At 46.8% G+C, this 25,296-nt stretch overlaps 1 protein-coding gene across 1 annotated transcript; it reads right to left on the reverse strand.

Moving 5' to 3' along the window:
• Positions 1 to 1,396: 1,396 nt before the first annotated feature.
• DRD3 (dopamine receptor D3) lies at positions 1,397 to 24,422 on the reverse strand. Its single transcript, XM_074947380.1, has 8 exons — positions 24,409 to 24,422; positions 22,633 to 23,274; positions 17,487 to 17,786; positions 9,024 to 9,136; positions 6,819 to 6,961; positions 6,102 to 6,298; positions 4,710 to 5,049; positions 1,397 to 3,040 (listed from the first exon to the last, which is right to left on the reverse strand). Exons 3-8 carry the CDS (start codon positions 17,766 to 17,768, stop codon positions 2,844 to 2,846), a joined length of 1,272 nt encoding a protein of 423 aa, XP_074803481.1. The 5' UTR covers positions 17,769 to 17,786; positions 22,633 to 23,274; positions 24,409 to 24,422; the 3' UTR covers positions 1,397 to 2,843.
• Positions 24,423 to 25,296: the final 874 nt, after the last annotated feature.

Here is a 25,296-nt window from a genome sequence, read left to right on the forward strand (position 1 = left end):
GTTAGACGCTTGGTGGTGGCAGCAATAAAGTCCAGGGGCAAAAGGTAAAATAGTTTGTACCTTGGGGAAGTTTTAACCTAAGCTGGTAAAAATAAGCTTAGGGGGTTTTTCATGCAGGTCCCCACATCTGTACTCTAGAGTTCAGAGTGGGGAAGGAACCTTGACAGGCTTAATATTGTACAATGAGAGAATCTGAAAGAAATGTCTTGAGATCAGCCAGGGAAGGGCTTCTTGTGAAAGGAGACAAGCTTTAGATGCCTTGGCTCTTGAGATGGGGCCTATGCTGCACAGGACTGATGTGATCAACCTATACTGTGCTTCAGAGCAACCATTGCATTCAGAAATTACAAGGGATAAATATCCACCAACAAGGGAAGGGAGTGTAATGATTGCTTATTCCAGGCCAGGATTTAGGGAGACCCTGTGTGGTGACACAAGGCAGCATAGGCTGTGTCAGTCTGGGAGCAAGAGAATCAGAGAGAATCACAGGGTCCGCCTGCATCCAGCAGCCTCAGTAAAGAATCCTTCTATTCTATCTTTGCAATTGAGTCACCACTCTTCCCTACCACGAGGGACACTACGGGGTGGTTGCCATAGCTGTGTGCACTTGAAGATTATAACATCAGTAAAAACAAAGCTAAGCCCTTACTCAAGCTGTTCTTGTGAGGAACAGCAGTGTGAATAGAGCAGTCAAAGAGGTCAGAGACTAGTAGGAGAAATCCTTCCACAGTGGTCACCTCCCTGCACCCGCGTCTCTTTCTAGCTATTGGTTCTTTATAGCAGCTAGGCAGCAAGAAGGCCACTCATAGCAGAAGACAGAAATATATGGCTGTCACCCATATTATAGTGGAATCACAACCAATACCACTGGTTTAATGGCCCTAAGAGATGACAGCATATACAGTAGATCATTAGTTGTCAATTTGTTGCTGATCCTTGGGTTAGGAGGAAAGGCAATGTTATACATATGGCAACCTGGTGAGCTTCTGCTGACACAATCTAATTTACTAATACAAATCTCACCAAGGAAACAATAACTCCCCCTGCATGAAGTATCAACACAACAGACTCTGTATGCAAGCTAGATTATGCTGGCATCATCAAAACTGATTCTAAAATTACTTAATTTTAGTCACAGTCACATGAGTTTATATATAACAAACAACAACAAGGTCCCAGCAGCAAAGAGGCTGTGTGAAGTGAATGATATCACTGCTAGGAGTGAAAGAACAACCTAAGCGTTGAAACCTACAGGCAGGTCTTAGGACCAGATCCTCAGCTGATGTAGATGGGCATAGCACTAGTGACTTCAGTGGAGCTAGGCTGATTTACACCAGCAGAGGATCTGGCCCCTGATCTGGTTTAATGGCTTAGTCTATCCACCCTATCTAGGTTTTCATACTACATTGCTCTGTAATATCTGAGTGCGTGGATTGTGGTCTTTTAGCTACTGAAACTGAACTGATTGTAGAGGGCAACCCCTCGATGGAGACAACAGGGGAACACTTGTTCCTCTGTACATTATTTACTAGCTCACTTACTTAGTCTCATCAGTAGATTTGTGGGGAGCAATTTCTTTCTTGTTCTTATACACCCCAGTGGGCACATTCCTGACATCTCATCAAGAAGACAGTACAAACACACCCGCTATTAGCAATATGTTTTCCACAGTGAGAGAAACCAGCAACAAAAGGATGAGTAACTTCTTAAAGCATATGCACGGAGGCTAAAGGTATGCCTACACTGCAGTCAGAGGTGTGAGTGCAGCGCATGTAGACAGACCCAGATGAGCTTTAATCTAGCTAGCACTCATGCTAGCCACAGTAACACCAGCTTCAGTGCAGGTTGTACAAGCCCACGCAGGACCCTGGGTACTTACTTGTGCAGCCAGTGCATACTTAGGTTCATATGGCCACAACTTCACTACTGTTGGTACTCATGTTAGCTCATCTACACAAACGTTTTGTTCGTGGCAAGCTGGGCTGTGAATCTACCTCGCGCTAGCCTGCCATAGACAAACTGACTGTGTGGATCCTGCTGACATGCATTAATAGTTCATTAATATGCTTTGATCTTATCCCAACTCATCAGCAGGGTCCCCCTGTACAGTTAGCCCATGGCAGGCTTGTGTGGGATAGAGTCGCACCCTATCTTGCTGCAAATGAAATGTGTGTGTAGATAAACCGTAGATTAAAGCTAGTTTGGGTACGTTTACACGTGCTGGAATTACACCTCCCATCACAGTGTAGACAGACCCTAAGACTCCCATGTGTCTCCTGTATTCCTAAAGGCTAGAGATGCCTGAGAACTCTTAATGAGGATACACTGCTGTGATTAATGTTCCAGTGTGTACTTGTGTTTGAATTGGAGAGCCACTGAGGTGTGTGCTGCTTCTTTGGCTCTCCACCTCCCCAGAACCTTTAGCTATTCTTTTGAGGAAACCTTAAGCATTTAAGGGAATCCAAGTGGGAGCTTTGTGATTCAGTGAATGAAGCCAGCCAAACTTGACCCGCTCCCATTTGTTTTGCACTGGGCAGTGTATGTGATCTGCACTCCAGAGCCAGAGCACCTGACCTGCTGAAGTGTGTGGGGTTAGGCTGCGCTCTAGTGGCTACAGCTTGCAGGGGATAGAAACCCTGATATGGCAACAGCCATTGGAGATTCTTCTTTAGCTGAAGCGTTTGGGACTTGTGGGACAGAATATCCTGAGCTTTCTCCCCGTTGATGGCTGAGAGCGTCTATCCATGTGGCCTCTCGCTATGGAACTATCTCGGTAGGCTTCTGCCTGCAACACCCTCCTGGGTTTACTATTAAATCAAGCCTTCGTCCTTCCACCCCCGCTGTCAGCAGCACAAGATCTTGAGGAAAGCTTTGCGGAACTCAGTGTTAAAGGTCGTGTAGATGATGGGGTTGAGAGCGCTGTTGACATAACCAAGCCATGTGGTGGCACTGTAGAGCTCTGGGGTTACGTGACAAGCCTGGCAGTGAATGTTCAGGATGTGGGTCACGAAGAATGGCAGCCAGCAGACTATGAATGTCCCTAGGGTTTAAAGGAGAGACGAGATAACATATTGACTTTGGATTAACGCTGTTGCTCAGGGCTAAACTGTGCCCCACTTATACCCATGCCAGACTGGGTTCTTCTGCCAGAAGTGTGACTGGGCAAGTCACCTCACCTCACCATGCCTCAGTTTCCCCTTTTGTAAAGTGAGGTTCATATCACCCACTTATTCCCTGCATGCACATGTTCACCAACTCAGGCTGGTTCCTGCTCTTTAAGACACATGTAACTCAATAAACTACAGAAACCAATAGAGAGGTGTGATCTTATTTATAGAGAGAGGGGCATCATCCTAATCTCCACTACTGGGAGATTGACACTGCTGCAATCGAGGCAGCAGGGATTGATTTAGCATGTCTAGTGAAGACCCACTAAATCAATAGAGTACTCTGTGATCAACAGGGTTGCCAACCCTCCTGGTTTCGCCAGGAGTCTCCCAGAATCAGGTTTGATCTTCCATAGGCTACTGCAGCCAAACTGGGAGATTTTAGGCACTAAAACTCCAGCGGGGCTAAGGAGGCTCCCTGCCTGCCTTGGCTCCGCACCGCTCCTGGAAGCAGTCGGCATCTCCCTGCGGCCCCTGGGGGTCTCCGTATGCTGCCCCTGCCCAAGCGCTGGTTCCACAGCTCCTATTGGCTGGGAACCGTGGCCAATGGGAGCTGCGGGGGCGGTGCCTGCAGGTGGGGGCAGCGCACAGAGACCCTCTTGCCCCCCACCCCCCACCTAATAGCCGCTGCCAGAGCGATGTGCCGGTCGCTTTTGGAAACCGTCTGAGATAAGCGCCACCTGGCCAGAGCCTGCACCCTGGTTCCCCTCCCCCAGCCCTGAGCCCCCTCCCACACTCAAACTCCCTCCTAGAGCCTGCACCCCTCACCCTCCCCACTCTCCCGCACCTCCTCCTGCACCCAAACTCCCTCCCAGTGCCTGCACCCCCTCCTGCACCCAACCCCCTGCCCCAGCCTGGTGAAAGTGAGTGAGGGTGGGGGAGAACAAATGACAGAGGGAGGGGAGGATGGAGTGAGCGGGGGTCGGGGCCTGGAAGAAGGGGCATGGCTGTGGCCTCGGGGCAGGGGCGGGGAAAGGGTGTTTGGGTTTGTGTGATTAGACTGTTGGCAACCCTACCCAATACTCCAGCTCTCTGAGAAGAGTAAGGGAAGTCAACTGGAGAGTGTCTCCCATCAACTCTGCACGGTGTAGACGCTGCAGTAAGTTGACCTAAGCTACGTCGACTCCAGCTATGTTATTCACGTAGCTGGAGTAGCGTAACTTAGGTCAACTTACCCCGGAGTGAAGACAAGCCCTAAGGGAGTTTCTTATTGACCTACACCTGGGGTGGTGGTCAAAAATAAGTGATAGCTCAAAAGATTCACAGTACAGAGGGGCACCCAAAAGTTGAGATGATTATCAGAACTTTTAAGTCTCTCTTCCTTGTCCCTTAACATTTCCTTCTGTGGAAGAAGAGATCTTTCTGAATTCAGTAGAGCTACAATGATTCACACCAGCTGGGGCTCTCAGTTACAAAAGTCCCTTATATCACTTTATGCTAGTATTTTGAATTTCAATAGCATCTTACATGTGGAGATCTCAAAGCACTTTCCAAACACTTAGCCTCACAGTGAGATGGTTAAGCAGAATGCTTCTCACTCACCCAGAACGATAGCCAGCATTTGTGTGGCCTTCCTCTCTCTCAGCTGTACTGTCCGGGGCTGCTGGTGCACTAGCTTCAAAGAGGTCAAGGTTTTGCCATTGCTGAGTTTATGCACCTCCAAGTCCTGTTCCCTGCTTCTCCTCTCCTCTTTTAGCTCATTTCCATTGGTCCCGGTCCTGGGGAAGGAAGCTTGGTGGCAGAAGCTGCAGTACGGCTGCAGATCAGAGGGGGTCAGCAGCTTCTTTTCAGGGGAAAGCTCTTGGATTGGGGATTTTAGCTGCAGACGGGATGAGAGGGGGTCTTGGTGCCCATGGTGCAAAGTTTCCTTCTCTTTGTGTTCCTGAAATGGAGGAATCCACAGAAATGTCAGGAAATAGGGTGAACAATGCAGTTTGCCAGACCAAGTGTAAAGCGGGACTCAAGGGAGCTCTTGTTCCCTTTCAGCAGCAAGGAGTAGGCCTGAATCAACGCCCAGGATGCAAATTCACCCAAACTTTGGGTAGGTTCCAGATCCATTCTTGGAGCTGGAGCTGAACTTTGCACCTGACCCCTATCTCACAGTGGGATGACCTAGAACCCTGCATCTCTACTTTGCACTAAGGCCCAGATCCTCAAAGGTGTTCAGGCTCCTAACTTGTATTAATATCAGTGGAAGTTAGGAGTCTAAATTCCTTTGAGGACCTGTGCCCTAGCTCTATCTTTAACTGGATGAACAAGAGCCCTGGATGTGAACCTTCCACTTCCCAGCCGCCCGACTTTGGAGTATATTTGTGCTTAGTGGTATTCCCTGCCTCCCCTTATGCATATTTTCCAGTGTAGCATTATTGTGAGGAAACCTCACATGTTAATTCAATATTGTGGAGCCACATATGGAGCAGAGCAAGCAGAATTCTGTAGCTGTTTGACCCTTTGTGAGGAGAGCTTTAACAGTTTGCAATCCCTGAGGCTCTGATAATTAAAAATATCCATAAAAATGAAAGAAAAAAAAAAAGCCAGAATGCTGTAGGGTCATTCTGTCAAAGCTCTGAAGAAGCACTGATTTAGGCCTTGCCCTTCTCTGCTGTGATGGTCTTAGAGAGTGGAGATACGGATACAAGCTCCAGAACAGTATCCCCTTGTTTGAGGACCGGACAAGTCTTTGGTTGGAGCCCCTATTCCAGGGGTGTTTCTGCGGAGCAACAGGAGGTATTATTCTTCCTCCACACCTAGCACTGAATGCCTTGACTTGCAACACCCCCCCAGATTGGGGAGCAAGAGTCAAACCCGGGTTTGCTATGTATTGATGGAAAGTGCTAAGCAATAAGCTCCCCAGGCTCAGTTTAAGGGATGGGAGTGGAGGCAGAGAATGCTCTGGCATTTGGTGAGTTCAGACTGCTTTCATGTAGGTCTTACTTTCTGTGTGTAACAGGCTTTGATGCTGATGCTATGGCTGCCCTGCCTGGAGAGGCTTCGTTTCCTCTGTCTCTGCTTCAGCACAAAATAAATCCGGACATAAAGCAGCAAGGTGACCATGAAGGGAAGGTAGAAGGATACCATCGAAGAATAGATGACAAAATCAGGGTTGGATATGGAACAGACACTAGGATCCCCTGGAGAAAGAGAGAGAGAGAAAGAGAGCGGGAATGGTTAGACTTCTATGGACTTCAGGAACTACAAGGATGTTTTGGTGCACATCAAGGTGAACCAAAGTGTTGCTCATGGGCCAAATGTGGCCTGTGTTTAATGCAGCCGAGGACTATGTCACAGAGGTGCAACTCCAGAGATATAGGCCAGCATGCCAAGTTACATTTCGGCCTGTCTGTCTGTCTATCTGTCTCTACTCATCACAGTGGTATGTGAGTGCCTCCACTTTCTGGGTAGTCTAGGCTGAGCTGGTCAAGCACAGACCAATGCACTAGAACAGCAGCAGTGTCAGATTGGAGAGTGCCCTCAAATATAGGGCCTCCTTGTGAATTGAACCCTTTCCCCGCTTTAGATGCAGGATTTGTAGTTCTCAGCAGCTGCCTCTGACAGTTAGACTTTGTGGGCCGCCTTTGGCCATTGGGCCAACTTTGGGCACCCCCATTTCTAATCGTGCTCAGGCACTCCTGCTCTGGAAATTGCTGTTACCTGTGGTATTGAAGCCAAACAGGAGGGGGCAGGACACAGCAAATGCCAACATCCAGACCATCACGATCATAATGGAAACCCTCCTGCAGGAGCTCTTCCCTGAGCCATACTGATACTGAACTGGCATCGCCACTGCTGTGTACCTGCGAAAGGAACCAGCTCCAAAGAGAGAGGGAGGAGGAAGAAAGGCGTGGAAAGGAGACAGTGATCGAAACAAAAGAGACAGAGAGTGAAAGAGAGAGAGAAAGGGCCCAGGTTTGACAGGGAGGAGCGAAGGCAGTGTGAGAATGGGAGACAGGGAATATGATAGTGAAAGTAGTGGATATAAGAGAGAGGGAGAGAACCAGGAGATTGAATAATTAGAGCAAGGATTTGCAATAGTGGTAAGCAGGGTGGGAAAGGGAACAAGAGAAACAACAGAGAAGCAGACTGTCACTTATCATCCCTAAGGTTAATGATGAACAGCTGATATTGCCCCAGTGGTGAGGCAGAAGGCTAGAATGGAGGCTACTAGCTCTGGATGCCATGAGATCTGGGGAAGATGACAGATATGGCTGGAAACTCAGGGCATGAGCCAACTCATTGATCCTGTCATTCAAATCAGTGGAAAGGCTCCCGCTAACTTCAGTGAGCTTTGGACCAGGCCCTCTGCGAGGCTTGCTTTGCAGAGTTTCCTCTGAATCATGGTAAAAGGAGAATGGCAGGATGTGTTTCTCCCCCAGTCTCCCAACCCCCAGGGACTTCAGCCCCCTAAAGTTGCACCTTCTGAGGTCTGTGCCGAGTTTTGTGGCCATCCCTATCACCACCACACACAGACATTGTCATAAATATAAAGGGAAGGGTAAACACCTTTAAATCCCTCCTGGCCGGAGGAAAAATCCTTTCACCTTAAAGGGTTAAGAAGCTAAGATAACCTCACTGGCACCTGACCAAAATGACCAATGAGGAGACAAGATACTTTCAAAGCTGGAGGGGGGGGCGGGAAACAAAGGGTTCGCTCTGTCTGGGTGATGCTTTTGCCGGGACCAGAGCAGGAATGCAGGTCAGAACGCCTGTAAAGAGTTAGTAAGCAATCTAGTTAGATATGCGTTAGATTCTGTTTTGTTTAAATGGCTGATAAAATAAGCTGTGCTGGATGGAATGTATATTCCGGTTTTTGTGTCTTTTTGTAACTTAAGGTTTTGCCTAGAGGGATTCTCTATGTTTTGAATCTGATTACCCTGTAAGGTATTTACCATCCTGATTTTACAGAGGTGATTCTTTTACTTTTTCTTTAATTAAAATTCTCTTTTAAGAACCTGATTGCTTTTTCCTTGTTCTTAAGATCCAAGGGTTTGGGTCTGTGTTCACCTATGCAAATTGGTGAGGATTTTTATCAAGCCTTCCCCAGGAAAGGGGGTGTCGTGCTTGGGGGGAAATTTGGGGGGGGAGACGTTTCCAAGTGGGCACTTCCCCTGTTCTTTGTGTAACACTTTGGTGGTGGCGGTGTTTAACCTAAGCTGGTAAGAATAAGCTTAGGGGTCCCCACATCTGTACCCTAGAGTTCAGAGTGGGGAAGGAACCTTGACAGATATTCACTGGAAATTGATTTAAACACTAATCCCTTCAGTCCCACGATGTTACCAGTCATCTGCTCCACTTCAGGGTGCGTTAAAACTATGGCAAGGCTGGAGAGCACATCAAGATAGTTTTTCTCTCTCTTTTAAGCTGTGTTTAGTAAAACCTCACAGGTGAGACTTTCAAAGACAAAGGGAACTTAAGCGCCCACTCCCATTGAAAGTCAATGGGAGTTAGAGGCCTAATTCACTTTTGTATTTTTGAAAATCTTCCCCTCTATTATCAAGGCCTGGAAAACCACCCCATGAACACTTTCCTTGTATGATGTGCGTCTTTGCCCGACCCTCTGTTTCCCTGCCTTTTTATAGCATAAGCTCTTTCTGGCAGGGACTGTGCCATCTTCCGTGTTTGTACAGCACCTAGCACATGGGAGGTACGACTGTAGCAACAACAATACTAGTCATAATGATGATGGTGGCTGGAGGCTTTCAAGAAGGACTGGATTCTCCCAGATGATCTGCTTTACCATTGGCATTTAGACAAGGTATTTGTACCCAACCATTGTGCAAGCAGGCCCAGCCTGCTGTCCCTTCCATCCTCAGTCCCGAGACCTACCCCTAGCTTCATGCTAATCTCCTTGGCTCCTACCTGTCAATGCTGATAGCACAGAGGTTTAAAATGCTGGCTGTGCACATCATCACATCCATAGTGACAAAGATGTCGCAGCAGACACGGCTGAAATTCCAGACTCCTCCAGTCACCTGAGCATCAATTTCAAAATATTAGCCTTGTTTCACACTGGATACCAATGCATTGCACGTCTATTTGTCCTTCCATCTGAGGATATCAAAATGACTGTGTGAACATTAATAATGCATTATTATGCCTTTTTTATAGAGGGGGAAACTGAGGCATGTAGTGTTTAAACAATTTGCCCAAAATCATACAGTAGTAGGTCAAGAATAGAACCAGGAGTCCTGATTCCCATTCCACTGCTTTGTGTGCGCTGCAAGGGGATGAAGGTGAGAAAATTAGGAGAAAACAGCCCCTACCCCAACATTTTAGCATGAAGACTGCCACAGAAATTGAATTACAACTAATGTAATACACAGTTCCTCTGTTTAAGGAAAATCACAGACAAAACAAATACAAAATGAGTGGCTAAGAATGTTTCCCAGCTTGGCTTCTGGAATTATTCGAGATTCCAAATTATTCCAAATTCTGCACATGCTCAGATCAACACTCTGGCATGTAAATGCCTGGTATACCTAGCTAAGCACCAGTGCGGAGGCCCAACTGCAGAATTGTAATGTCCTCTTTAAGTGCTAGTGTTGGGAAGTTGAATCTACAGGAGATGCTTTGGAAATTCTGAACATACCAAGGGTCAGATGTGATCACCTCCTAGATTATTAGTTACTGAAGAACAGACCATAGCTCCTTGGACTGTTCATTCCCCCTAGATTTCTAATAAAGACTCAATGTTGCTGACTCACCTCTGACACTGATGCCAGGCTAGAATTCCACTGGCTAGGTCGTAAAGCACCAAGGATCATTAAGCTGTTCAGAGCACTTGATGAATTGTCCATTACAGGACCTCTAATAAATTTGTTGCTAGTGCTGGTGAAAAGTGTTAGAGTGACAGCCACGGAGACAGAATGCTTGTTTTTAATCCACAGAAAATCAAGGGCAGCAGAAAGGATTGCTTCCCCCAACCTTTCCACCCCGCAGAAATAGTGGAGGAAAAAGCTGCTTCGAATGAGGGAATTTGCCCTACTTTTTTACTCAGGATCACAGCTCATGGTTTCAATGGGCTCCTCACCTGCTTCAATGCAGTGGCAGCAGCAATGACCGAGAGCACTTGGTCAGGGTGTTGCGACCTTTCCTTTCAGATGTGGATCTCGCCACAGTGATCCCTGCCATTTTTCCCTCCAGACTGGATCATTGCAATGTGCTCTACACCTGAAAACCATTCGGACCTGTCAGCTAAGTGCAGAATGTGGCTGCCAGCTTGTTGAATTGGGGCTTCTCATAGAGACCATATTACCCATGTGCTCTGTGATCTGCACTGGCTCCCAGTTCATTTCTGGGGGCAGTTTGATGTGTTGGCTTTAAGCAATAAATCCCTAAAGAGGATGGGTGCTGGTTATTGCAGCAGCTGCCGCCCTCCCTGGGTGATACCACGGCAGCTGTGATCAGCAGAAGTGCTCAGACTTACTGTCCCCTCATTGACAAGGAAGGGGCCTGGAGGGGGGAGGGGTGCTTGACTCCAGAAGTAATTTTCTTTGCTGTTCCACAGGAGTCTGAAATTGTTGAAATTGGGGGCTGGGGTGTGGGAGAGGGCTCTAGGCTGGGGCAGGGGGTTCGGGTGTGGGGGGGGGTGAGGGCTCAGGCTGGGGGTGTGGGCTCTGGGGTGGGGCTGGGGATGAGGGGTTTGGGGTGCAGGAAGGGGCTCAGGGCTGAGGTAGGGTGTTGGGGGAGTGTGGGGTGCTGGCTCCCAGTTTGGATGCAGGAGGGGACTCCGGGCTGGGGCAGGGGGTTGGGATGTGGGAGAGGGTTTGGGATATGGGGGTCCCAGTGATGTTTACCGCAGCTCCCGGAAGCAGCTGCCAGGTGCCTGAAGCCCCTAGGCACAGGGCGGTTCCGCGCGCTGTCCTCGCACCCTCAGACGCCACCCCCACATCTCCCATTGGTTGCAGTTCCTGGCCAATGGGAGCTGCAGAGCTGGCACTAGGGGTGGGGGCAGTACACGGAGCATCGCTGGCCACCCATGTGTCTAGGGGCTTCAGGGACCTAGTGGCCGCTTCCGGGAGCCTGCCTTAGCCTGGGGCCCTACTGCGCTGCCAACCGGACTTTTAACGGCCCGGTTGGTGGTGTTGACCGGAGCCACCAGGGTCCCTTGTTGACCAGGCATTCCAGTCAAAAACTGGACGCCTGGCAACCCTAGCTAGTACCAGTCCCCTAGCACTAGCTTCCCTGTTCTGGATATCAGTCTCGGAGGGCCAGGATTTCTCTCTCTCTCTCTCTCTCTCACACACACACACCCCACCCGCCCCCATCTGCTAATGAATCTGGTCTCCTGATTGGTTGAAGACTCCAGCAGGCACTTTCTTAACACCTGTAGCAGGGCTGGGTCTCTGGCTGCTCAGTACAGTTCTATGCTTGCAGCTGTGTTTCTGGTTTTGATCTTGCCCACTCCTTGCTCTTTGTAGTTAGTTCCTGCTCCTGCTCCTGCTCCTGCTCTGGCTGCTACTCTGGTTCTGACTCTTGCCCCCTGCTTCCTGGCTCTGGCTTGTTCCCTGGACTGGGTAATTTGGTTCCTCATTTGGGTTCTGGTCACTAGGCCTGATCACTCCTATTCAGCCATTAGGCCAGCCTCCTGTCCTGACCATTAGGTAAGGCTGCCCACAGCGTGTTTCTTAACACACATGCCTCTCTCCATGCTGGCAAAGGGGGGCCTTCAAAAAAATAAAACCAAATTCATTTTTTGAAATGAAAACGTTACCTCTGGAAGCATATTATGTCTGTAACAAACACCTCTGATTCCCAGCTATGGGATGGCATGAGGTCTTGCTCTCAGCTCCTGCTGCCATAGTGATCTGTGTAGGAGGAGAGAAACCAGAAAGAAGCCTCCCTTCCATAAACTAAGTATAATCAGAGGTGCAGAGTGAGCTAGTGCCGGGGTCTAATTTTATCCTCCCGAGGGAAAACCTGTGGGGAGGAGTAAGGAGGAATCCAAATTATTATTTCAGGCGGTTGGATTTGCCCTCCTTTTGCAGAAGAGCTGGGGGGGTTCAGCTTCCAAACTCTGCAGATTTCCTGGGATCCAAGTGGATCCTGGACATCAACCAGACATTTGCACTGGCTCCTTGCAACCTATGCCAGCTTCCTGAGAGTATGGCTTCAAGGACTCCTCAACGGACAGCTGCTTCCCCATAAGGGGATGCATCATAGCAGAGAGAGGCTCTGCAAGAAAACTAATGCAGTATCTGAGTGTAATAATTTTCCTCCTCATTTCCTGTTGGGTAAGTGGGGAATGATGGGCTCTCTCTCTTATCCCCAGTCTGCATACAGCCTTCCTGGACCTACAGAAAGTGATGAATGAGGTCTGGAGCAGAGCATGATGGTGTCATGAAAGTGGCTTCCTACCACGCCATGGGCAACCAAGTTGTAGAATTCCTCACGTCAGGAACACTCATGCAAGGTCAGTTAGTAAGTGGTACTGTTATTAATTTCAGCTTCTAAGGCAACAGGCAGTGTGGAAAGTGCAGAAAGCAAATGAGGAGGCAATTCTCTGAAATGAGACCACTCTGCTGCTGCTTAATGTTTTTAATTCCTGTAAACTATGTGCTTGAGTGACTGAAGCATTCAGCATCTGTTCAGCTCCCCTTCCTGGTCCTACTGCTCAGTATCTGAAATGCTTGTTGTTATTCATTAGTTACTGTTTATTTCATGCCAGCATTCCCAGAGATGTGCAAAATGTGGTGATATATTGTGCTATCTGGTGCTTTTCTTGAAAGCTAAGATTCTCACCTAATCATGTGTCTCCTGGAAACACATGATTAGGTGAGAATCTTAATTTTTATTTTATTTTTTTTAAAAGAAAGCTAAGTTTCTAGCCCTCATGGCTGGGGAGAAAAGCTTGAAAACCTGAACCATAAAGGCTATGACACTAGAAAACAAAGGCCCTACAAGTTATTTTTATAAATCTAAATTTGTAAACCCATATCATGATATTTTGAGACCAACGTTATGACTTTTTGAATGTGTGAAGCTGACAATACTGAAATTTTTGCAAGAGAATCACAAAAAGGGCATCTGGCTTCATAGTTTGATGAAAACACAAAACTCATTACAAGTTCGTCATAAGGTCTGTGGCGCTTCAAGAACCTTTCACCAGAAGTTGGAGTCAGGAGGTTGCATCAAAGCCAGGTGCAGATGACGCAGCTCATGTATGTCAAATGTGGTAGCTTACAAAGTCCTGGGCTCATTAGCACATGAAAATCTGGGAATATGAACCACTGGAAGTGATACTGAAGAAAATTTTGGCAGAAAATGCTCTGAAGTGAAACCTCAGGGTTACACATTCAGACTAGACTGACTACATACTGAGTCTTAGCATATAGAAAAGGGATGTTTGTTAGATCAAAATGATGGGTTGAAATCTGTTCTCATTTGTCCCAGTCAGCACTTCTAAATGTGGAGTAACTCTATTGAAGTCAGTGGAATTACTCAATATTTGTCCCAAGGTAGCTGAGATCAGAGTTTGACACAGATTATTACAGTTGAAAAATTTTTATAGACCTAATTTGCCTTTTGCTATTTTTGATCTTTCTTTTCTTCTTCTATTCCGTTTAGCTTTGTTAATGAAACTAGAACTTGTCAGTTTGCCTTTCTGGTTCTCATATTGTAGTTGGGATACTTATATGACCTTCCTAGAGCCTTTCATCTGAGGATCTCAAAGCATTTCATAACTATTTTACTAAATTAATCCTCGCAACCACCCTTGTGAATTAAGTGGGTTTTAACTCCATTTCACAGATGGTGAACCTGAGACACAGACAGATGAGGTGGCAGGCTTCTGAGATCACCCACTGAATCAGTGACATTGCTGGGAATAGAGCCCATGGGTGAAATCCTGGCAAAACTCCTCTTGACTTCAGATTTCTTGACTGCTAGTCCTGTGCTTTATTCACAAGATCAATGTTATGTTTAGCTTTTCCACCACTGTCGGAAATATTGCCAGTGAAAGGTATCGGATTGGCAGCCATGGAGACTCAAAAAAGGTAGAAATGATAAATGAAAAGATATTAAAATGTGACAGTCTCAAACACATCTTGAATAATAGGATTATAGTCTTCATTCCACTGAGCCCCTTTTGAAAATGTACAAAACGAAATATGGCCACCTGCAGATTTTAAAAGTTGTATCTGGGCACTGATGCCACACCTAGGAGTCCAGGAGCAATGATGAGCCCCGTGAAAATGTGAGGTTGAGAGTCACTTTGGCTGAAAGCTATGGTGGACTTGACGGTCTACTTCATTGTGCTTCTCACTGTCCATTAGCATTGTCTCTCTTATTCAAACGTGGCTTCCGCCACCTGGCTTCCCTCCAGATCTCAAACTCCGCCAGACACTGGTGGTGGCTACCGTCTAGGTCTGAAGAAAAGGTGCTAGGTATCACTAGCATTCTGATGTTGCAGCCCATGTTCTGCATTGACTTTACAGAGATGTAAGGAAAGAAGGAGAGAGGCCACCAGGGGGATAAGCAGTTGCCCACCCCCCTCCTCTGAGATGTCAGACAATTCCATCCACCCCTGTGGAGATGGAATTTGCATCCACTCATGTCAACAGCAGCTCATGATCAAATATTTTTTTGAAAGATCTGTGGTAGCAGTAGCCATAAAGGGGACTGGGCTTCACTCACTTCCCTCAGGAAATCATCAGTCACTGTGATGAATGGGTGTTTTTGTGCCAAGAAACCTGACTGGTTGGGTTCCAAGACTTTGAAGCTATAAGATGATGCCATGGTTGGCCTGCTAGCACCATCTCAATCTTTCTCAGAAAGGGATGGCTATTGGCTCAGTGACATTTGGCAAGGACATTAGGGTCCAGAGTTCATTTCTTGGACAGGGTCCAGGCCAGACTGTATGAAGGCTGCCTATCAAAATGTTAACAAAGTGCTTTGGGATAGCAAATGACTTGTAAATGTTAAGCCTTCAACCGCCTTTGGTTGTACCATAAATTATGAGATGGATGGCAGCAGGCTTCAGATGTGTCTTGGAAAACATGGACCCTGGAAATAACTATTTTACATGATTTTGGATATTGGAGTGAATTACTCAGTCTTCTCTGGGAATGATTGGTCACTGCACTATTAGACGAAACACAACAGACTCACCATCATACTAAAGAATGATGCTCACAGGTGAGAGACTGCAGCTAATAGGTGGGATCACCTATTCTACAAACAATGGGAAAAATCCACCTTCTGTACTCTGAGTTTCTCACCTTTGTATTATTAGATGCATAGGAAGTGCTGTGTAATGGTCAGAGTAGTGGACTGGGAGTTAGGACTCCTGGGTTCTCTTCCTGACTGGCTCCTGATTCTCTGTTTTCCTTTGGGTAAGGCACTTTAGGGGTTAAAAGGTTTTTGCTGCTACAAAGTGGACCACCTTCCCATTCTTAAGCTGTGGCCCCAAAGCTGCATGGAGATGGAATTTGCACCACAATGTTCCTCAGTTTCCTGGTCCATAAAATGTGGATAATAAGAGGATTAATGAACTCATTGATGCTTACAGACCACTTTTCATTCTAGGATCTCAAGATATTGTAGATGTAAAGTGTTGTTGGTGTGACATGAGGATACTTTTCTAACAGCATTTGTCTTTCACTATTAAAATTCCATTCACTCCAGACTCTCCTTCCTGAGTATTTTTATTTTCTTTATTCCTTACCTTTTCTCATTTTGCCCCTCATTTTTTGCCTCCTTTCTATCTTTGTTTGCTTTCTCCTCTTGAGGTCATAGATCTAACACCTTAGTACTAGATATTCCTTATGTTAGCTGTGGGGTAGTTCTACATAGATTTTTCTGTGTTTTGCTACTGACTTAATTAGGAATGTGATGTGGCATGCAATATGGTATTCTTTCATTTCTGATCCACTATGATGTCATAAATAATAATCAGTGTCACCATTCATATCACCTATGAATAGAACAGGTCCTTCATTTCTCTTCAGGGTGATTCTGCAATGGATGTCGGTTTAGGAGAATGACCCAGATAACATAAAGGAAACATTAATGGAATAACAGTCTCCAAAGCCTTTGTAGGTTTAACCAGGCTTACTGACTGTAATCGATGCGCATTAGCTACAGTTGTTACATATCTCAGTGGGTTTCTCTGAACTTGTGCAAAAATAGCTTTAACAAGCCTCATGTAATAAACCTTCACTGATTTCCATCAATAAAAATAACCAAGCCAGGAGTGGCCCTACAGTTAGTGTTCTACACTGCTGTGTGGGGAAACTTGAATTTTAGGGTCATATTCTCCATTGCTCTGCACCACCTGTAGTCATTTATACCAATGCAAAGTCAAAAGGTACAATCTTCTACCCACTTAGCACTGGTGTATTTGACCGCATTGGATGCAGGGCAATGGAGAGTCAGGCTCCCTGTCTCTCTTTTTCTGTGCCAGCAGGGCTTGAAAATTATTGCCAGGGACTGGCCTAACACCATTAGTGCTTTGGTACACTTTGTACTCCTGTGCGAATTCTGCACACAATAATTTTAAATTCTGCAAAATTCTGCATGGTTTATTTGTCAAAATAACACTATATAATCACACCCATTTCAATTATTTTGGTAATTTATTTCAAAATACCTATCCACAACTATGTGTGTAACAATAGACACAAAAGGAATTCCTCCACGAGTACATAGTTAACAAAACCCCTACAACAACCCAGTTCCTGTTTCCCTGTTCCCAGAGCCTAGTGGGTGGGGGTGGGCATACACAGATCCCAGCTGCAGTACTCCCCAGCCCAGACAGTTGCACCCCATCCCCTCTAGAGCCCAGGGACCCAGAGGGAGAAAAAGCCTGACGCTGGTCCCGGGGTTATGTGGAGTTTCCTGTGTGACACCACCTTCCTTCAGGGTGTGCTGAGAACTGCAGCTGCCAGGAAGCCTCCACTCCCTTCCCCTCCTCCCGGCAGTGTCTTCTACTTGTGAGCTGTGCTCTGCCAAGTCCAGCAGCCCCTAGTGGCAGCCAACAGCTCTGCAGCCCATTTCTGTGGAGGAAAAGGAAATCCTGTGCAAAAAATATTAACTTTTGTGCAAAGTCTGCATGTGGAGAGGTGCAGAATTTCCCCAGGAATAACTTTGTAGGAGGCCTGGATTCAACTTCTTTCTCCTGGCCCTCTGCTGCTTAGAGCAGCAGAAGGAGAGACCAGTCTGGGCAATAGGCTCAGCTTGTGGAAGTATAGCAATGGGGAATGCTCAACAGTGACACTGCTGGCTGATTCAGGAGTGGCCTTCATGTGCTCTGAATGTGTCTCATTCATATATAAATGCCACAAGGCACTGTTGCTATTTAAACATGGCCTAAGATGTACTCACCTCCAGGTATACCACCCACGGCATCACCAGTGTGGCCACCAGCAAGTCTGCCACGGCCAGGCTCACCACCAGGTAATTCGTTGTGGTCTGCAAGGTGCGTTCTCTTAGCACCGCCAGGCAGACCAGCACGTTCCCAAAGACAATGGCCAAAATCAGGGTGCAATAACAGAGGGCGTAGTAGGCATGGGAGTGTGGCAGGCCAGGCTCTGTTGAGTTCTCTTGCCCATGTGTGACAGAGGTAGTAGTGTTGAAATAGCTGTTGACTCTAGTGAAGAGCGCCATTGGGAGGCAGGTGGAGAGCTAAAAAGAGACACAGAGCAACTCTAGTAAGCAATATCTTCAGCTGTGACCTGTATCTTTCATCCAAATTATTCCACTGCTCTCTACAGGCTGTGAGCCAGATCCTGAAGCCTTTATTCAGGAGAGGCTCTTAAAGCCAGTGGGAGGTTTGCCTGAGTACAAACAGAGTAAAGGATTCAGGATTTTTAATCTATTTGTGTATCTAATGCACATTTCCTCTGTCAATGAAATGCAGCCATGTGGAGTTGGGCAGCTGTTTAGCAATGTACAACAACGCTGCACAACTGTGTAAGAGAGTTAGTGGAAAACACCATCCAACTGCGAGAGCAGAGGAAGTCCAGAAGGGCAGAATTGTAGTTACCTGAATTAGAATTTGGGCAGAACCCTGAAGCTAGCCTCTCTTCTTTTGCAAAAACTGCTATGGACTTCTTAACTGCATGTGATCAAGATTTTGGTTGTATAGTTTGGCCGAACAATGACACCTCCAATATCAGGAGCACCCTACAGTCATATTTGGCCTTAGGTTCAGTACTAACTCAGAAGGCAAGCTGAGAATTCAGCCCTCAACTCTTTTTCAGCTGTTGCAGGTCTCAGCCTCTGAGCACTGTGTTTTTCACTACAGCAGGCATGATCTGTATTCAACAGAACAAGAGAGAGTCACCATTATTGAATCACCATTACCATTTTCTGCAGTACTTCTCTGCTGAAGAAGGTATCCCATCCAATTACTGATCAGGTCCAATTGTGTTTTAGCTTGTAGGCTTATTACTTTTTATTGTGGCACTGATACTGTGCATTGCCCTTTCTAAACGCAGTAGAAGGAGCAATCCTTGCACTAGGAGCTCAGCTGATAGACTCACCACTCAAGGTAACCGGGCAGGAGCGAAATTCAAGGGCTTCAAATTGTTCTCTTATAAGGCAGCTGCAATCATCCTCAACAAACATACTTTTCTCCATTTACAGTACCTAGATAGATGACTTATTTTAATTTGTTCCAGATGTATTAAGCCTGCTGTCCCAGTGTCCCATTCTGTGACATTTAACTCATTTGCTTACTTTAATTATTTTGCTAATGCCCCCATCATTGAAGCATCTGGGCACATGTTTATTAAAAGCACTGCACAGGACTGTCCTGGAGGCGGTGCAAATGTTAGCCCTGTTCCACCCAACCTGTCTAAATGAAACCTTCCCTGTAATAGTTGAGACTTGTGCAAATGCTTGACCAGAAACTGTGTCATGAACAATAAGTGGACAGATGGCCAGATTGCCAGTGGACAGAAATCCACATAATTTAAACCAGCATTAACTGCTCCCCTCCTTGACAATCTCATCAGAGAGGTCAAAGGCTGGATGGGCCATGGAAGCTGAAGTCCTCTCTCTTCCCTAAATGTGGGTCCCCCAGGCGGGGGATGAGACCTATTAGCTATGGGGTGTGAAGGAAGCTTAGCCTGCTTCTGTCTATGCCGCACCACCTGTGGAGATGCATAGAGGTGCTCAGATACTTCAGTGCTGGCCTTGGAATAAGAATCAGTATAGAATAGAATCCAGTCTCCAGTGCTGATGAGTCAGCACTTTCCACCAGCAAGAAATTGATATTTTTTAAAAAAACAAAGCAATCAAAGTTAATGGAGCTTTTCCACATCTTGCACAAGGTTGCATGTGAGTTTATGCTGGTCCTGATTTAAACAAGACCAGCTAGAGCTATGCACAGCCATGATCCATTCTGTGATATCTCTTATGGCAGAGCACTTCTGGTACTGTAAATACTGTGCTGAACGCCTAGCAATCAATCAGCATTTATTCTCTTAAACTATGTAATACCAACTCTTTCACCTAAAGAAGAGGCTGTGCTAAGGATCTACACCTCTGATAAGCAAGCTCCATGTCTTAACTACGTGGTTGGTGAACAAGCCAAAGGACCAATACAATTTTAATGAAAAGCTAAACAAAACTGTATTGGAAACCTGTTTTTCTCCTAGAGCTAAATTGCTATTCTAGTCTTTCCCCTTCCAGCTTTGGATGACAATCCTGACTTGCTACCTCTGCCTGAGATTTCAGTCCCAGGCCCCAGACAGCTTTGCCAGTGACCCTCAATCCTGTCCTGGGGCTCCCCCGCACTGCCCTTCTGTTCCTGGACTCCCCACGCGCAGCTCTACGAATGCACCTCAGTCCTGACCTGTAACACCTCTGCTATTCTAGTCCTTGGCTCCCCATACTGCTTTAATAGCATACCTCACTCCTGATCTGCAGCTTTCCCTGCTATTCCAGTCCTGTGCCCACCCTCCAGCTCTACTAAATGGAGTGATCAATGGCTCCATGTCTAGTTGGCAGCCGGTATCAAGTGGAGTGCCCCAAGGGTCAGTCCTGGGGCCGGTTTTGTTCAATATCTTCATAAATGATCTGGAGGATGGTGTGGATTGCACTCTCAGCAAATTTGCGGATGATACTAAACTAGGAGGAGTGGTAGATATGCTGGAGGGCAGGGATAGGATACAGAGGGACCTAGACAAATTGGAGGATTGGGCCAAAAGAAATCTGATGAGGTTCAACAAGGATAAGTGCAGGGTCCTGCACTTAGGACGGAAGAACCCAATGCACCGCTACAGACTAGGGACCGAATGGCTAGGCAGCAGTTCTGCGGAAAAGGACCTAGGGGTGACAGTGGACGAGAAGCTGGATATGAGTCAACAGTGTGCCCTTGTTGCCAAGAAGGCCAATGGCATTTTGGGATGTATAAGTAGGGGCATAGCCAGCAGATCGAGGGACGTGATCGTTCCCCTCTATTCGACATTGGTGAGGCCTCATCTGGAGTACTGTATCCAGTTTTGGGCCCCGCACTACAAGAAGGATGTGGATAAATTGGAGAGAGTCCAGCAAAGGGCAACAAAAATGATTAGGGGTCTGGAACACATGACTTATGAGGAGAGGCTGAGGGAACTGGGATTGTTTAGTCTGCAGAAGAGAAGAATGAGGGGGGATTTGATAGCTGCTTTCAACTACCTAAGAGATGGTTCCAAAGAGGATGGTTCTAGACTATTCTCAGTGGTAGAAGAGGACAGGACAAGGAGTAATGGTCTCAAGTTGCAGTGGGGGAGGTTTAGGTTGGATATTAGGAAAAACTTTTTCACTAGGAGGGTGGTGAAACACTGGAATGCGTTACCTAGGGAGATGGTAGAATCTCCTTCCTTAGAAGTTTTTAAGGTCAGGCTTGACAAAGCCCTGGCTGGGATGATTTAATTGGGGATTGGTCCTGCTATGAGCAGGGGGTTGGACTAGATGACCTCCTGAGGTCCCTTCCAACCCTGATATTCTATGATTCTATGAAATGTGTCTCCATCCTGACCTGCAGCACCCCTTACTATTCCATCCCAGAGTCCATCTTGAGTAGACTCCCTACTATAAATCATGCCAAATTATGCTATAGTTTGTAGTGCGTGCAAATGGACAAATATCAACTAGGGACTCATTATATAGGATTAGTCATTTTCTCCATGCACATGCATACAACTGCTCTGTATGGTAAAGGAAGCTCCCACAGTGTGCATGCAAAAAGGACAGCTGTGCTATCTCCTGTAGGGAGACAGCACAGCTGGAGAGTGGACAGACCTCACATGTCCAAGGTCCAAAGCTACAAGAATGTACAGAGAATTACATCAAATCAAGAAAGCAGCAAACAGTCTTAAAGAAACAGAGCTCCGATGTACCCAGCAAAATAAGGGCAAGCTGAGAATTCAGCCCTCAACTCTATTTCAGCTGTTGCACATCTCAGCCTCTGAGCACTGTGTGTTTCTCTCATTCTGTTGAGTACAGATCATGCCTGCTGCAGTGAGTCTGGTTAAAGGGACAACTGATCAGAGGAGAGTTGATCCATTGCTAGTTTTGATCCTGTCCCATTCTGTTCCCCATTGCGATCTTTTGGGATACTTCAGTCTGGAGAAGCAGCAACAACTTTGTGAATCTCTTTCCCTATCAGCTCCCTCTTTCTCCCCATCTCTCTCCTTGCTCTCAGACCAGGTAGGCATTCACATTCAAGGACAAAAACACCAAGATGACCTGGAAGTGGCAGACCTTAGAAGCAGAGTTTTAAAAATCCATAGCCCCTCAAGGCATTTGTACCTTAATATCAGACTCCATGTGCTGCAGGTACTGCTGCTCTGTGTGTGTGTGTGTGTGTGTGTGTGTGTGTGTGTGTTGTGTTTAAATCAAATGCACACAGTGGAAGTAAAGCCTAACTGCTGTGAAAACTAGGACACTAAATAAAGTCAATATCTCACCTCATGCATGTTTTTTAAAATGTCATCAATAAAGACAATGCATACAATTCCCATTTTGATTAGCATTTCTCTGTTGGAGAATAATCTTTCTTGTCTGGAAACTTGTCTCCTTTGAAATATATGGTGCTGTAAAAAGAAAAGTCTTTTTCTGTCAGAGATTTCTAAGTTGGCTCACTGCAGCATTAAAACGAAGGAATCTAAAGTAAAAGAGCTTCAAAATTACAGGAACCTAGGAGGGAAAAAATATCAACTTACTTCTGACTCCAAGCTTCCTTTTTTCCGGTCCCTTTTTAATGCCTTGTAAGTGTGAAAGAGGTGAGTGAATCTCAGAAAATCCAAATGAATTTATTTGGGAAAAGAAAAATAAGAAGAAAGAAAAGGTCGATGCCCCCAAACACTCAGACACAAAGGAGAGGATTTTTTTCAGACCAGATTATAGGTTGAGAGCAATATTTTTGGTGCAATAATTCATTTTTCTTTTGGACTCAGTGTATTCTTAGAGCCTTGCAGAAACTGTAAGCCAGATCTTCACAGACACAATTAAGAAACAACAGAGAGAAATAATGACTTACCCTCAGTCTGATTGTGTTCCTGAAGAATGTTAAGCTGAACACCTAAGCCCCTGCAGCTGCTTGGAGCTGACAAGACATGCCTGAGGAAGGCAAACTTTGCCCTTCTCAGGGCACAGAAACGGAGCAAACGATGGGAGAAACAAATTGCCCGTGTTCGACTCCAAAGTGAAGTCTGTGCTATGAACGTTCCTCAGGCTCCCCATCACATCTTACTTTGTGCCTTGGAGCTGATTTTAGAACCATATGTTCCCTTGATGATTTTGGGAGGGTCTCTGTGGGCTATTGTGGACCAGCTGCTCCAAGTCTTCATCCTTGATGCCAACAAGATAAAAGGTGGAAGGTTCGCTCTGTTCTTCTGTCCTCTTTTTTTTTTCCTTCTCTCTTCCCTCACTGTCTCTTCCCTTCAGTATAGACAGTTTCACAATTTTTCTGTGTCCCATACATCTAATTCTACATCATCTCATTGTCTTTCATTTGACATCACTTCTCTTTATCTCTCTCTTTCACTCACACCCTCCTCTCTCTCTCTCTCTCTCGTGCTCTGATATTGCTATAGCAGCTGGTCCATCTTTGTCGTCTTCCTCCCCTTTTGTTGGGATGAGTTTTTGCAGCGCAAGTTGAGATGCGAGACAGGATTGGTGACTGCAAACCATAAATATATAATAAGGCTTTCTAGGGGGAAAAAAGCAGTTAAAAGGAGAAGGTTTTAATAGGTTAAGTCTCAGCTCAGACTGCTTGGAATCATAGGTTAAAATTCTGGGCTCAGGCTCAAATCCAGTCAGGCTTAAAAGTTGAGCAGGGCCATATCCGCTCTTCATCCTTCTGAATGTCATTCAGTTTACTTTGCTTGGGTTTTCCTGCTGAGAACTCAAACTGAGGCCCTCTGCAGAGACTTTAAGGCCAACACTTTCAACCCCCCTGGGGGCCTAAAGCCAAGTTCCTAAATCCCTGTTCAAACACCTACACAGAAGTGGCCTGATTTTCAGAGGTGCTGAGCAAGCCTGGCTTCTGCTAAAGTCAAGGGGAGCATCAGGATATCATCTAATGCAAATCAGGCCTCTTCAATGTAGGTGCCTGAAACAGGGATTTAGGAGCTTAACTTTAGACTGCCACATTTGAACTAGGGTTGTCAGGAGTCTGGTTTTCAACCGGAACACCCAGTTGAGAAGGGACCCTGGTGGCTCCGGTCAGTTAAAAGTCCAGTCAGCGATGCAGAGGGGCTAAGGCAGGCTCCTCGCCGGCCGTGGCTCCGCATGGCTCCTGGAAGCAGTGGCATATCCCTCTTCCGGCTCCTAGGCACAGGGGCAGCCAGGGGGCTCCGCACGCTGCCCCTGCCCCAAGCACCAGCTCCGTGGCTCCCATTGGCTGGGAGAGCTGCAGGGCTGGCGCCTGCGGACTGATCAGTGCGCAGAGCCATCTGGTCATGCCTCCACTTAAGAGTTGGAGGGGGGGATATACCGCGGCTTCTGGGAGCTCCCTGAGGTAAGCGCCGCACGGAGTCTGCACCCCTGACCCCCTCCTGTGCCTCAATCCCCTGCCCCAGCCCTGATCCCCCTCCAAACCCCTCGATCCCAGCCTGGAGCACCCTCCTGCACCAAACCCCACATCACCAGCCCCCCACCCTGAGCCCGCACCCCCAGCTGGAGCCCTCACTCCCCGCACCCAATCCCCCTGCCCCCGCCCAGAGCCAACCCGAATCCCTCATTTCTGGCCCCACCATGGAACCTGCATCCCCAGCCCAGAGCCCATACCCCCTCCCACACCCCAACCAACTACCTCAGCTGGAACCCCCTCTCATACTCCAAACCCCTCTGCTCCAGTCCAGAGCCCCCTCCTGCACCCCAAACCCCTCATCCCCGGCCCCACCCTAGAGCCCACACCTCCAGTTGGAGTCCTCAACCCCTCCCACATCCCAACCCACTGTCTCAGCCCAGTGAAAATGAGCAAGTGAGTGAGGGTGGAGAAAACAAGCGACAGAGGGAGGGGGGATGGAGTGAGCAGGGGTGTGGCCTCAGAGGAGGGGCAGGGCAGTGGGCAGGGCAAGGATGTTCGGTTTTGTGTGAGTAGAAAGTTGGCACCCCTAACTTGAGCATTTTGGCCTAAAGAATTCACATCACTCCGTGTGCGAGTAGGGTTTTTCTTTTGGCCACAATTTCTCTTCCCCAAGCAATTGTGTTGTGTGCTGGTTGACTGTTACCCTATATCCCCCAGACAGCTTCACTTCAGAGGTTTTATGTGTAATATAGCTCGAGTTTAAAGGTAAAAAGTAATTAATATTTGAAAGAAACCTATCAAGATCAAAGGAGAGAGAATCTAAGTTGAGACACAAAAGGAAAAGGGAGAACATTAAACACACCCATGAAAACTAAGGTGGAAAGCCAAAAAGTCCTGGTCACTAGAGTCTGTGAACAGCAGGAAAAATTTAATCACAGCAGTTCTGTTGCTGACAAGATTTAGACCTTAGAAGCAGAGTTTTAAAAATCCATAGCCCCTCAAGGCATTTGTACCTTAATATCAGACTCCATGTGCTGCAGGTACTGCTGCTCTGTGTGTGTGTGTGTGTGTGTGTGTTTGTGTTTAAATCAAATGCACACAGTGGAAGTAAAGCCTAATTGCTGTGAAAACTAGGACACTAAATAAAGTCCCACATCCCAACCCACTGTC

The sequence above is a fragment of the Natator depressus genome, chromosome 1 (assembly GCF_965152275.1).
Source record: "Natator depressus isolate rNatDep1 chromosome 1, rNatDep2.hap1, whole genome shotgun sequence".
NCBI lineage: Eukaryota > Metazoa > Chordata > Testudines > Cheloniidae > Natator > Natator depressus.

What these genes read in the sequence shown, in the direction of transcription:
- DRD3 (XM_074947380.1), bottom strand. Translation starts at nt 17,768, where the DNA reads ATGGCGCTCTTCACTAGAGTCAACAGCTATTTCAACACTACTACCTCT. An exon ending in CGTGGGTGGTATACCTGGAG is followed by an intron (nt 9,137 to 17,486) that starts GTGAGTACATCT and finishes ATTGATGCTCAG; the next exon opens with GTGACTGGAGGAGTCTGGAA. An exon ending in AATGCTGGCTATCGTTCTGG is followed by an intron (nt 3,041 to 4,709) that starts GTGAGTGAGAAG and finishes TTTAAACCCTAG; the next exon opens with GGACATTCATAGTCTGCTGG.